This window comes from Gavia stellata, chromosome 2 (assembly GCF_030936135.1).
Source record: "Gavia stellata isolate bGavSte3 chromosome 2, bGavSte3.hap2, whole genome shotgun sequence".
In the NCBI taxonomy this organism is placed as follows: Eukaryota; Metazoa; Chordata; class Aves; order Gaviiformes; family Gaviidae; genus Gavia; species Gavia stellata.
In genome coordinates this window covers 72,753,511-72,768,008 of record NC_082595.1, presented here as the reverse complement: position 1 = coordinate 72,768,008, position 14,498 = coordinate 72,753,511, and the positions used below count along the sequence as shown (strand labels likewise).

The following is a 14,498-nucleotide window of genomic DNA, read 5'->3' as shown; positions in this document are numbered from 1 at the left end:
TATATCCTGGTTGGATTCCTTCAGCCGTGAGTTAACTAGCTGGGTTTTACTAGTGGGGCATGTTAAACACAGCAGTAACAAACAGGCTTAAATTCTGTTCCTGGGGTAGAGCATGCTCCTCTCTGCCCTTCGCCAACTGTTCTGTGCATGGAGAACAGTGTGCCACGAATGTGCCGCTCTGGTGAGTCAAGGCTGGTGGTGGTGGTGGTGGTGGTGGGTATTGTCAGCATTTCAGAGGCCAGAGCAGCCACCTGCACTACCTTACACATGATGCTCCACCTCTCTTCGTCAGTGTGGTGGCTCAGGCGTGCCAAGCAGCAGCACCTGCCACCTCTGACTGCATGTACGGTGCTGAAGGAGCACTGCAGTTCCTGTTCCACCAGCTGCGCAGCAAACCTTCCTCTCCCCGGTCATCATGTTGGCGTGACAGAGGAATGGGTAAGCAACAGGATGTGATGGAGTTGGCAGTTGGTCCTGGCTAATGTTACTGAAGGGGAGTGCAGTACAACACAGGAAAAAAATGTGTGGTGTGGTCTGACTCAGTTTGTTAGTGTACAAAGCACCTGTAGCTGTTGTACGGTCAGGCCTAAGTACATAATGGCAACCCCAGCAGGGGGGAGGTTTGATTGCTTGGGGCAGTGCAGTTAATACCACTTCCTCTACAAAAAGGATGTTATATTTACATGGCAAATACAGAGCAGTTCTCTTTCTTTTATGGGAAATACCAGGTAGACTAGTGTCTTAAGTACACAACTCCTACCAAGTGCCTGGGAGAGAGCAATTGTGACAACCTCAGCCTCCCCCAAACAGCTGTACCAGGCCTGCTCTTCTGCAGTCAGTATGATGGAACATACAAACCGCCAAGAGCAGACAAAGAATTTCCAGGCTGCATTAGCAATGACACACAGGAGAGTATTTATATTATCTTGGAAAAAATCCTTTTACTAAGAGAGGTGACTTTACATTGCATACAGCCTCATTACATTTGAGTTACAGGTGTAATGCCGAGAAGTTTCATTCCGTTGGCTAGAACTGAGCGTGCAGCTTGAAAGAGACGGAGCCTTGCCTGGAAAACAAGAACAGGCATCAGCTTACGGTATTGTTAACAGAATAGGGCGTAGTTCTCAAGAGAGCAGTTAGTTAGGAGCAGCCTGTCAGAGGTGAGAACACTGTGCCCTCTGTCCCCATGCAGGGCACTGGGATTTGGGGACACACGTCATCGGAGTACTGAGTAGCACACCAATGGTGGCAGAATTCACAGCAGCTGGTCATAGCACATTACAGTGTCAGCAGAGGGACACTTCTGTCAGTGAAGAGAAGCTGGAGAGGGGTGTCCCGCCCAGTCTAGTACCCTCAGGGCAGGGCGACCAGAGGAAATGTCTGCAAAAGAGCTAGCAATGACAAAAATGTGAAAATCTTTCATTACAGCCTGAGGATACTGCTGGAATCCCTCCTCTATGCTGTGCCTGGGTTAGAGGCTGCCAAGCAACTGCGGGCTGCTTTGAAAATGTCACTCTTCCTTGTCGACATCTTAGCTGTTACACAGCTGGCTGTTTGGGAATGGCTCTATCAACCTTGCTGCGAAAAAATAGCTCTTGAAAGCTGACACATTGTAAGATATTCAGAAATATTTTTTTACAGGATAAGGAACTGAAATTTTCCTGGTAGCTTGGACTGTCTTAGTCCATCTTCAAAGGCAGGAATACCTACAGCATCTAAGCTCAAATACAGAGCGCAGCTCCATCAGTTCCACTGAATTTTTTTCCCCCCACAACACAGCCCAACACTTAAATGTGATTTCTTACCAAAATCAGGTAGGTAATTGCTTTTGAAATGGATGAAAGAGAAAATAAGAAAGGCAGTGTATTTAGTATGTTATTGACTGAGCAGTTAAGGAGTCAAACATTGCCTGGGAGATCAGTAGAAAATACTTCACATCTATTTGAAACTGCACATTTACAGTAGTCAGCCTCTGTGCTTTAGCTAAAAAGGCAATACAGACAACTTGGGCTATGCAGGTGGCAAGAGGGAGGAGACAGATTCATTTATCTCCTAATTCTCTGTCTTCCCACATAACCACTGAAGGAAACCATCAGAAATTAACCAGCAAGTTAAATGCTCAAATGTTTACGTTTAAAAAGTTCAGGAGGAAAGGTGATGAGAAGGAAAGGGGCTTGACTGGGTTTGGCGCAGTTGTGCTTATGGAGCTTTTTTTTTTGTGGGGAAGATCAGACAGAGCAGCCCTTTCCCAAAGGCACAGCCATGACCAGCAATCCCTGCCTTCCCAAAGCGGTGCTGCCCATGGGAGAGCCTGCCTGTTGGCTCATTAGCCTGCAGGTGCATATTCACCCAAGTGGTTACACAGCTGGGTTAGCAAAGCCCTAATGGATCATTCCTCTGGGATGACCCCCACGGACTCCAGCCACTTAACAACGCTGTGCCATACCTGGGCTAGTTCAGGGGTGCTGCCTTTCACAGGAAGGGTTTTATGTGCCGCAGCTGCAAGATGGCTGAAATGGAAAATGAAATGGAAAAATGAATGGTGAGAACGATCAAGTCTCTTGACAAGAGCAGTGCTATGGCCTAGAGAAAGCAGCAGAACTGGAAGAGCCACAACTGCAGCGTGCCAGAGTCTTATTTCCAATAGCCTCTTTCACCTGGCTGAGGGAGGGCATGGTTTGCTGTAGCCTGCATGTTGTCAGGGCATGCCATCAACAACTTAATGCTTCTAAAATAGCCCCAAAACAATCTCTCCACTCCACCCCACCCCCCAAAAAAAAAAACCAAACCTACTCAAAACTAGCCTGGAAAGATCACTGAGAGCCTCCCCTGTCATTCCCAAGGTCCATGATTCCTTATACCATTCTGTAACTTGTTAAAACCTTCCCCATACACCGGCTCTACAGCTTCCTCCAGCAAGTCTACTCCAGTGTTTCACTGCGCGGTTAAATCAGACAGGTCCCTATGGGGACCCTCCCTATGGAGGTCACGTATGCAGTATGACTTACAGTAATAATATGCTTTGTCTATCTCAACGCATAGGCTGAGATCAGTGGTTAAAAGGGGTTTGAAAAAATTTCCTAGCTGAAATTTTGATATTTGAGAGCATATTATCAGCTCGAATGTGCTCTTTAAGATATGATTAGTCCAGCATGATTTTGGGTTCAGACACTGGGTTACAGCCAAGTGATTTTTTTTTCTTGAAAGCAGTTAGTTTCTGAGGAGGCTCCTGGCTCCTTTGTTCCTGGTTCCAACCTCGATCTCTACTACTTATTATATTCTTTGCTATCTTACTTTATACCTTTTCAGCTCCAGAGAAACTGTCCCACAAATTTACATCTTCCCAATATTTTTACTCTTCAAAGCAGTGCAGATGTGAGGGCTGCAGAGCCAGCTCAGGAACACCCGTCCTTACTGGAGATGCACGCCAGTATCAGCAATCATCTTACCTAAGCGTGAGGAGGTAGCTGACGATGTGCTTGGGTTGCAGATCCTGAGACGATCTGTATAGGACCTCATCATACCTGTGAAGAAAGAAAAGGATTGTTTGCTGTTAAAGTGGTAGGAAGGTGTACTCAGATATAAGGCTCATCAGACTTGCTTAAGTCAGAACAAACACACAACCACAACTGCAGAATTAACAAAAACAATCTTCTGAACCAGACCTAAGCCATGTAATTGGCACACAATTGATTATTTCTTCCTCATTCACTTATTATTGAAGGAGATGATTGCTTCTGCTCCTCATCACGTAAACACTGTAGATGGCAGAACTCAGAGAGGCAGGCTATACCAAAGAGAAAACAAGAGCTGTATTTGCTCCTGAAACATGTCTAGTTTTACATTTCAACACTAATTGTAAGTTCCTAGGAGGAAAAACCATGTATTAAATAAGCAAGGCCGTCAAAATAGTCCCTCAGAGGATGTTGCCTTTAGTAAATGCAGCTTAGAATTTTAAGTAGCTAAAGGGAATCTTGTAACATTAGAAATGACAAAAACAAAGTATGTTTACATAATCCTGGAATAAAATCGACTTATGTAAGAAGGTATTAAACTGGATAATACAGGCAGCGTCATGGAGATCCATGTTTTTTCTTCATGTGTTGTGCTGTCCACTTGTGCACATCCTCTTTTTCACAGCCTGCAAGAAGTTACCAACACCTCTGGGGCTGAATAGATTTCAAATTCAAAGTGGGGAGTGGACTTCCTGGTCTTTGCTCAGCTCCCAGGCTCATCCCTGCCAGCATGCCCAAGCGGGATTTCCCTGGGTTCTTCCTCCTACATAGGCAAGCTGCAGAAGAACTGGGGAGTAAGCTCCGATAATGAGGGCTCAGTGGTCATATAAGAGCTATAGGACCAAGGAGGGAGTGCTCCCCATTCCCTTGGCAGGTAAGCTACAAAAACGTCTCTTACACATGTGTTCAGCAGCTCATCTCAGCCAGCACGCCCCAGGTGACCACTGTTCAAACAGGGAAGATCGCTGCCTTTATACCGCTGTGCCACGGATGTGAGAGAGACAAAAATCGGGGGAACCTCTGCATTGTCTCAGGGACAGTTCAGATATCAGCAGCTGTTGGCCCCTCAGAGACAGCAACTTAGGTCCAGCAAAATTACTATTAATTTAACAAGCATCATCAAATAGCCATTAATAAAGCAACAAAGTTGGTATCAAATGAAGGGACCCTCTTCTGATACAAACTTTGTTGCTTCATGAAGCTGCCATTTCAGTGTTGGCCTATGACAACTTGTTAGATTATTTTATCAGTTAAATAAGTCCACTTTTGCAGGGATATACACGCTACCTTCAATCTACTATTCATCAGTCTGCAAAGTTAGTAGTGCTCAGAACTGGTCAGCTAATTTTAAGGGCAGATGTTTGGTAGCTTTTCAAACAGCAGAAGCAGAGCCATGGGAAGTGGGCTTCTGACAGCTCAGGAGTGTTTATCATGGAAACTTTTAAAAAAGAATCTACTCATGGCACCTCACAAGGAGGACTGAACAGTAATTGTTACTCCTGAAATCATGGGATATTTAAACGTGAACTTGTTAGCCACTGAGTGCCTGCTGTAATGGATAACCTAAATACTGCTTTCTGCTGGAAGTAAAGGCCCCAGGAGATGTTTCATACAGGTTCCATATGGTGCCTGGCCAGACTCAAAGGCCTTTGCAATAAGCAGACCTGAAGCTCTATAAAAACAAGAGCCCTGCAGTGGAGCAACCACCTCTGCTTGAAAATGGACACGTCTGGGATGCAGTGATCCCTGCAAATCAACCTGAAATACATTAACCCTGTCAGTTTTCACACATAAGACAGGCAGCTACACACTAATCTGATAAAATCCAAGAAATGATCCACGAGTTTTCTGTGAAATACAATTGCACTGGATAAATAAGACACTACTGGTCTTATTTAGAGTGCTGGCTGGTCTTGCTGTTGCTCAAGAGAGTATCAGCATACGATAAACTGCAGGCAGTTCCCTTGAGGCAATTACCGTTAATGTAGCACTCTGCAACCTGTGGTTGCAGGCTGAAAGGAGCCACCTGGGACTCTGGCATGACTTTTGGAAGTCTGAATTTTAAAGAGGTGCCCTCAAAAAGTCCTTATTGTGGCCAAAGGAGTTAGATCTCTGGCACTGTGCAGTGCGCGATGTGGTATATAGGACCCTCTCACTGAGGTGAGAATCCTGAAAGCTTCAATTACTTCCAACTCCTTAATGGGCTGCGCAACATGGACAACTCCCTTGTCTCATTTTAATTACACACCTATGAAATAATGAAAACAGAAGCTGCTCAACTTTAAGACTGAATTAATGAGGAACATTACTGCTATTAACAGGTATTAGTTGTGCACGTTCAGTAGCTCTGAAGGATGTTGAGCTACTGAACGTGTATGCACATACTCCATTTCACCTCACCCAGTAGCACTTCCTCTCCTCTTTCCCACATGACAAAAACAGAACGAGAGGGACCAAGCAAATCTGCAGTTAATAGTTATATAGAGCTTAATTATTTCTTGTCTTCATAAGAATACGCTAAGAGGCTCATGTACCTGCAAGTATGTTCCAAATACTGCTTTTTCCCTCATATGGCTCCTAAAGTCCATGAAGAGTTCAAGTGAGGGCTACTGTTGCAATCAGTATGACCCAACAGACAAGCCACTGCCTGAAATAGCCATATTTCTCTTATGATCGTGCAGTCTGTGCCTGCTGAACAGGCTGGCAGCAAATCCAGAAGTTTATTTTAAGGGAACTGGTATTTGGAAAGAAAACTAGACAAACCTGAGAAGATGCTGAAGAACAGAGATGGCCTCTGGCTCTTGCAAGCATGCCACATTAACGTCAGTTAGCTGCTCAATCCCATGCATCTGTTCTAAACTAAAATGTAAGAATGAAAAACAAATGTTGGATGAAAAACTCTTGTTAGCAAAGCTGAAAAAGAAAAACAGTAATTTGTGGTTTTGAGAAAAAAAGATAGGCCTCTTCTGCTCAAGCTGAATGGAACACTGAGGCAAACTAGCTGACTTCAACCCAAGATAAAAAAATGAAAATTTGTGCTAGCCTTTCAGTATCAACAGGATTAGAGATATGCACGGACAACAGGTCAAGAAACTGATGCTAAAAGGACTGGGGAGGTAGTCAATGCTCTAGTAATGGTACCTTAGTACCATCAATACCTAGATTATAAGGGAGTACAAGAGGAATAGACTACAGAAAGGGACCAGGCTTGCATGCTCTCCCTGAATACCATCTCCTATTACCATTGCCTCAGACAGAATATCAGGTTGGTATGGACCTTTGGCCAAGAAGGTATCTGATGTGCTTTTATGAAAATACCTATCGACGTCTGCATTAAAAATGCTCTGACAGATCACTATAATTCATAAACCTGTTCAAATTGGACTCTTCTGAAATTCTTTTAAAAAAAAAAATTAAACATATCAGGTGTTTGACCTACGTTAACTCTCTAACCCTAAGTTAGCTCTCTACAATTACCTGAAAGGAGGTTGCAGAGAGGTGGGTGTTGGTCTCTTCTCCCATGTGACTAGTGACAGGACAAGAGGAAATGGCCTCAAGCTGTGCCAGGGGAGGTTCAGGTTGGATATTAGGAAAAAATTCTTTACTGAGAGAGTGGTGAGACACTGGAATAAGCTGCCCAGGGAAGTGGTGGAGTCACCATCCCTGGAGGTGTTCAAGGAACGTGTGGACGAGGCATTGTGGGACATGGTTTAATGGGCATGGCGGTGTTAGTTGATGGTTGGACTTGATGATCTTACAGGTCTTTTCCAACCTTAGTGATTCTGTGATTCTGTGAAGGGGTCTGCTTTTAACCTTGGTTACCAACAGTGGGAAATAACAGAATATTAAAAATACCCACTAGCTACAGTGGTAGCCAGAAACATCTAAGCTCTGTCATTTGGTATATTTTACAAGTACGGGCATTTTGGTTTTTACATCAGTTTCCCTAATTCTAGGGCTACCACTCTTCATCGCTGACACTAACCACACAGAGAGGCTATTCCTAGAACTGAGCAAGTACATGGGCAGTTAGCTCAGCCCTGTGGAAATGAGGTGGAAATTTCATTTCAGTTGCCTTGCTCTTCTGGGAAGTCTCAGTGATTCCTATCATAAACTCACACCTCTGCTGAAAAAGTGAACATGTGTCACATTTAGGGAAGGAGTTAACACTACTACTTAACAAAGCAGTAAATTAATAAAGTTAAAATACATGTCAAACTGTACTTCTGCATACAAACGCTCCTCTTACCTATGGAGTCTGGCATGGGTGTACTGCAAGAACACGCCTGTATCTCCACGACTTTGAAGAGCTCGATCCCAGCTAAACTGATAATCGGATGACAGAAGGCCCCGGAAGTCCTGCAACAATAAATTCACAGAATCACAGAATCATTAAGGTTGGAAAAGACCTTTAAGATCACCAAGTCCAACCATCAACGCAACACCACCATGCCTAGATATGGCTCTCAACCTCAATTTTTAAACTTTTCACAGAAGATGCAAACACCTTGGGAGGCAGCTCAGACTAACCTGAATTATTAGTGCCGCAAGACCAACTTTCTCTGCTGTCTCCGTAGGGTCTTCTATCTCTTTAGTTGCTGAAGAGAAACAGAGAAAAAGAAATCCTAAGTTCGTAGTAGCATGACAACTCCCTTGCTCAGACTTGGAGATGCCAATAAAACAGCATCTTCTAAAACTGTGAACTAGCAATATGGAAATTGTCAGCATGCATACAGCAAGAAGTCCAGGATATAAATCTTTTTTAAAAGTTGAGATACAGCTGCTTCAGATGGGCTTTTTCCCCACTTCACATAGTATGTGTAATGCAGATTTTAAGGTCAGAAGGGTTCATTACAACAGGCTAGGCAGACTGACCTGAATTCCTCTTCACAATTCAGACAGCCAGTCTCTAAGATCAGGAAGAGAATGACAGGGCAGTTCAGATTTTGTTTAAAAACTGATAAAAATCTCCAAGTGATATGGAGGCATAAATAATCAAAGAAAAATTGTTCCAATGGCTAATGGAGCATTTGGATGTACATTTAGGGAGTATTTACACCATCCACTGTAGATATTTAAACTGATTATACTCAGAGAATCCGAACTGAGAACATAGAATGGTTTGGGTTGGAAGGGACCTTAAAGATCATCCAGTCCAACCCCCCTGCCATGGGCAGGGACACCTTCCACTAGACCAGGTTGCTCAAAACCCCACCGAACCTGGACTTGAACAGTTCCAGGGATGGGGCATCCACAACTTCTCTGGGCAACCTGTTCCAGTGCCTCACCACCCTCATGGTGAAGAATTTCTTCCTTATATCTAATCTAAATCTACCCTCTTTCAGTTTAAAAACATCACCCCTTGTGCTGTCACTACAGGCGCTGATTAAAAAAAAAAAAACAAAACAAATCTTTCTCAGCCTTTCTTATAAGCTCCCTTTATATAATGAAAGGCCACAATAACACATCTCCTCAGAGCCTTCTCTTCTCCAGGCTGAACAACCCCAACTGTCTCAGCCTTTCTTCACGGGAGAGGTGTTCCAGCCCTCTAGTCCATTTTCATGGCCCTCCTCTGGACCTGCTCTAACAGGTCCACATCTTTCTTGTACTGGCGAACCCAGAACTGGACGCAGTATTCTAGGTGGGGTCTCACGAGAGCAGAGTAGAGGGGGAGAATCACCTCCCTCGACCTGCTGGCCACACTTCTTTCTATGCAGCCCAGGATACAATTGGCTTTCAGGGCTGCAAGCGCACACTGCCAGCTCATGTCCAACTTTTCATCCACCAGTACCCCCAAGACCTGGAGGGCTGCTCTCAATCCATTCATCCCCCAGTCTGTACTGATACCAATGATTGCCCTGACCCAGGTGCAGGACCTTGCACCTGGCCTTGCTGAACTTCACAAGGTTCGCGCAGGCCCACTCCTCAAGCCTGTCCAGGTTCTTCTGGATGGCATCCTGTCCCTCCAGAGAATCAGCTGCACCACTCAACTTGGTGTCATTTGCAAACTTGCTGAGGGTGCACTCAATCCCACTGTCTATGTCATTGATGAAGATATTAAACATTATTGGTCCCAGTACGGACCCCTGAGGGACACCACTTCGTTACTGGACATTGAACCACTGAAATACAACTCTTTGGACATGGCCATCCAGCCAGTTCCTTATCCAACTCCAATCTCTCCAATTTAGAGGTAAAAGAATGTTGTAGGGGACCATATCAAAAGCCTTACAGAAGTCCAGGTAGATAACATCCATAGCTCTTCCCTTGTCTACTGATGCAGTCACTCCATCATAGAAGGCCTTTAGATTAATTAGGCACGATTTGCCCTTCTCCCTGGGTAGACATGACAAGAACCTCTCCAAAGCTCCTCTAACTAAATAGGCTGAACTTAAGTCTATCATTATAAAACCTCATTAATCTGGAAGAGTCTAAGAGGGAATGTCCTCACAACAGCTGCAGAAACATGTCTGCAAAGCTATTTCCAGCTTTTTCACAACTCAGGTGATATTCTTCAGCAGATAAGTAGCATGCTGTTGTGTACAGAAATTCACCAAAGGGCCTGTTTCATTCCCTGTCTCACAGGGAAGTTCACAGGGCCAAGCTGGTGCTCCAGTTCATCAGAAATACAATAAACTTGCCTACATAACAGCCCTTTAGATGCTGGATCTTCTGGGAAATCAATTACTTGTGTTTGGACCCACAACCTTGCCTACTAAAAAGGCGAAGCTTTTGACATACATACCACTTTCTATTTTTAAACTGGGATCACAGTGTGCTCTACCAGGGTCTCCTCTTCCTGTTTGTCTCCACTGGAGAGAAAAGAGGATTCTTATCATAGTCTTTTACAAAGCAAATCTCTTCCGATTTAGCAATGGTCAAGTGCATGTTTTTATTGTGGTATATGTAATCTATTAAATTTGCAGGGTTCAGCTTACAATTTTATGGATGCCATCCAGAGGGACCCTGACAGGCTTGAAAGGTGGGCCCGTGCAAACCTCATGAAGTTCAACAAGGCCAAGTGCAAGGTCCTGCTCGTGGGTCGAGGCAATCCCAAGCACAAGCACAGGCTGGGCAGAGAATGGATTGAGAGCTGCCCTGAGAAGGATTTGGAGGTGTTGGTTGATGAGAAGCTTAACATGAGACAGCAGTGCATGCTTGCAGCCCAGAAAGCTAACTGTATCCTGGGCTGCATCAAAAGAAGCGTGACCAGCAGGTCAAGGGAGGTGACTCTCCCCCTCTACTCCGCTCTCTTGAGACCCCACCTGGAGTACTGCATTCAGCTCTGGGGCCCACAACATAAGAAAGACATGGACCTGTTGGAGCAAGCCCAGAGGAAGGCCACAAAGATGATCAGAGGGCTGGAGCACCTCTCCTGTGAAGACAGGCTGAGAGAGTTGAAGTTGTTCAGCCTGGAGAAGAGAAGGCTCCAGGGACACCTTTTATCAGCCTTCCAGTACTTGAAGGGGACCTACAAGAAAGCTGGAGAGGGACTTTTTACAAGGCCCTGTAGTGACAGCACAAGGGGTGATGTTTTTAAACTGAAAGAGGGTAGATTTAGATTAGATATAAGGAAGAAATTCTTCACCATGAGGGTGGTGAGGCACTGGAACAGGTTGCCCAGAGAAGCTGTGGATGCCCCATCCCTGGAACTGTTCAAGGCCAGGTTGGAGGGGGCTTTGAGCAACCTGGTCTAGTGGAAGGTGTCCCTGCCCATGGCAGGGGGGTTGGAACTAATGATCTTTAAGGTCCCTTCCAACCCAAACCATTTTACGATTCTGTGATTTCCTGTCCTAGCTGATTTCCCACTAACAGCAGAATATGGAGAATTCAGATGTTCTCTTAAGGCATCACTTAAGCTGAAACACTTTTGCAGTACAGTTTTAGCACGCTTTCTGTCTTTCACTTTGCTATTTCTTAGTGCCAGGTCAGCAAAGCCAACTGAGACAACTTTGAGTAGTTCACACTACTCATAGCTTCGCTATTTACAAAATTCAGAGAGGATTAAGCTTGAAAAGTGTGGGGATAGTTCATAGCCCTGAGAAGTCTCAGACTGGCTATTCATTCACAAAGACAAATATGTTTAGATTACATTATTACATTCATAACTGAGATTTGTTTCAAAGCAGAACAACTATCTCAGAATTAAGGCCTTTGTTTAGATGCTTGATTAGACGCAGACAAAGCTACTAAGAGAAAGGAAAGCTGCAAAGGAAATAATAGGCATTATAGAGAGGATTTACATGGACTGCAGGATTCATTGAGATGAGTAGAAAGAAAAAGGATGCCTATAATGGAAACTTAAATAGCAGAAGGACTGTGTACAGTTAATAGCAAAGAGTTTATACAAAGGTATTTAACTAACCAGCTCCAGCTCCACACAGGCATGATTTTTAAAGCTAGCATTGGCTGTTAGATGCCCAGCTTCCAAAATCTTTTCAATGACAGTGAGGCCTTTTGATACCACACACAAATATGTAGTATCTCTCCCTGTGTATCCAAACACTTTTCAAACATTGAACACATTGCTATGAGTCAGGGATTTACGATTTCTAATTTAAGAAAGGGGAAGTAAGGCAGGAATTCAAACATAAGGAGGAAAATTTCTACAAGCACAGGTAGGATTTAGGATCTAACGGATAAGCTCTGCGCAATGCTGCAGTGCCATCTGAACACATTACGTCTTTTAGCTGTTCTTCTGCCTACTGCTTGTGCAATGGAACATGGGTCTGTACCTCTGCCATGTCAGTTCAGTCCAGCATAAAAATAAGTTTGCTTTGCACTCAGCTGTGATACTGACCTTTAAACTGAAGCTCTAAGCTCTATTCCTCTCTGCAGTAAAACCTGTTTGAATTGAGGGTCACCCTTCTATCATTCTGCCTGCCCCCCCCCTTCTCCTTGTCCACTCTGCAAGCAAAATTATCTGGATTAAAAAAGCTGAGGAGGCAGAGCAAGGAAGATGCACACTACTTAACCTGATCAGTTCACTGATTCAATTCAGTACCTAACTCCAGAAAGCACATGAGGGGGCAGCATTTCACTGGGAACTGCTTGAATCTTCACTGCGTCAAGAGGAAACAGCTCCACAGCCACAGCCCGAGGTGCAGGCAAACATCCCCTTCAGCAGATTCAGCTGCAGAGCAGTGACCTCCTGGGGACTCCGGAAACAGTCATGAGGCTGAGAGTATGACAAGGCAGTAGTTGCAGACAAGCTACAGTCACTCTTGCTAGAGAAAACTGTCAGACCTACAAATCCTTTGGATGAAATCTGACTGTTCCCTGAACTCCAGCCCCAACCCCAGTATTGACTAGTTTGTCCCTCCAGAAAAAAGCAGTTGTTGTCCCCCACAGACAGGTACTTCCTTCCCAGAGCAAAAGCATGATGAAATCATTTCACTGAATGTTAAAATTTGCAACTCTGTAATTTAGGTAAGTTCACAGAGTTGCAAAGGATTATTTTAACATTGTTTATATTACAGGAGATACAAAAAGTGCACAGATCAGGGCATATCACTGCGATTAGTCTGATGCAGGGAAAAGTGAAGGCTAGAAAAGACGACACACTTTTGATCAACACAGAACATCAAAAGAAATTAGTAAGACCTGAAATAGCTAACTTTTTGCAGAAGCCATGTTTTGTAACATCCTTGAGCGAATTTCATTTAAAACATCTTCCAGGAAAATTACTTCTCCTCTCCGAGTCTTCATCCCTTGAACTAGACCAAAAGACACATGCTGGCACCTGTGTTGAAAAGCAGCAGGACCTAAAATTACATTTGAATCAAGAGAAATGTTTGCCGTGTTTGTTCAGAGCTGGACTCTTACCAGGAAACAGCAATAACAGCTGAATAAATAGCGCTCCAATGTGGGAAGCTTGGTGATATAATCAGTAACTCATTTCAGCAACCAAAGTTCCATACTTATTATATAATGGGCAAATTATGATCATTCTGATCATAACCTGGTCATTTGCGTGCTCTTGGGAACCTCTCTTGCTACTAGCTTTAATACAGAGGACTTAAAGCAATAAATTGCAATAAATTGAGGAGAGGCAGGATGTAGACAGATCAAATTACTGTGGCAACACAGATCTGTTAATAACATTAGAAAGGGAGTCATAATAATTCTATTGTGGCCACATTAAACTGGAAGTGTAATTAATCATTGCTAATAATAAAACATTCATTGCTTCTGCTCACGATAATCCCAAGCATTATTCTGGATCCATAACCTAAGGTAATTTTAGTGCAAATTTAAGGACTGTGAAAGGAGGCAAACTAATATTCCTGAAGGCTAAAATCCTATATTTAACCACAAAAGACATGCAGTCTGTCAGAGGGGAATATGATTTAGTCTGCAGATCCATTATTGACCTTTGCTCAGATTGCTAACAAGACTGGTAATTACAATGAGTAAGAGGGGGGATACATTTCCCTGCAATAGATATTTCAAGCCTGAAGCATGATTCAAACTCAGATTCAGATCTCTTGCTAATATCATACTTCAAGAAGTAATTGTTTAATACGTGATCACACAATATCCCAGAAGCTATGCCATAAAGCGTCTGAAAGATTGTTTCCCTTTTTTACATCAAGTAGTTACGAAAGACCAGTTAAATGAGAGACAGGGCTGTTTTTCACATCCTGAACACATGGCAATGTCTCCCTTCGCAAATAAAGCAGACCAGCAGGAACAGACCTATAGAATGAAAAAGCTGGTGCTGAGGACCTGAGGCCCACATTGCACACAATTCTGAGGGGGTTTTTTTCTTATTTTTTTCCTCCTTATTGGACTAGCATTGTTGGGTCCTACAGGCCAAATGTCTGCTTGCACTCTGGAGTTCACCAGCAGCACATTTTGTAGCTTAGCTTCATCCAAAATGCCAACATGATATGCTACAGTGTGGTGGCAGGTGAACACTGTCAGGAGATTCTCTTCAAAAGAACACTCCACTGAAATTCCAATGTACATATTACCCATTTT

The 14,498-nt window shown here is 43.8% G+C and overlaps 1 protein-coding gene across 1 annotated transcript in view; it reads right to left on the bottom strand.

Annotated features, from left to right (window-relative positions):
- Window positions 1–969: 969 nt before the first annotated feature.
- RARS2 (arginyl-tRNA synthetase 2, mitochondrial) overlaps window positions 970–14,498 on the bottom strand; it is a 41,263-nt gene continuing 27,734 nt past the window's right edge. The window contains exons 14-20 of the mRNA XM_059835343.1: window positions 13,133–13,257; window positions 8,046–8,113; window positions 7,765–7,874; window positions 6,279–6,374; window positions 3,450–3,524; window positions 2,447–2,510; window positions 970–1,066 (exon numbers count right to left, since the gene is read on the bottom strand). Of these exons, the coding sequence (XP_059691326.1) occupies window positions 980–1,066; window positions 2,447–2,510; window positions 3,450–3,524; window positions 6,279–6,374; window positions 7,765–7,874; window positions 8,046–8,113; window positions 13,133–13,257 (625 nt within the window). The 3' untranslated portion in view covers window positions 970–979. The remainder of the gene's footprint in view (window positions 1,067–2,446; window positions 2,511–3,449; window positions 3,525–6,278; window positions 6,375–7,764; window positions 7,875–8,045; window positions 8,114–13,132; window positions 13,258–14,498) is intronic.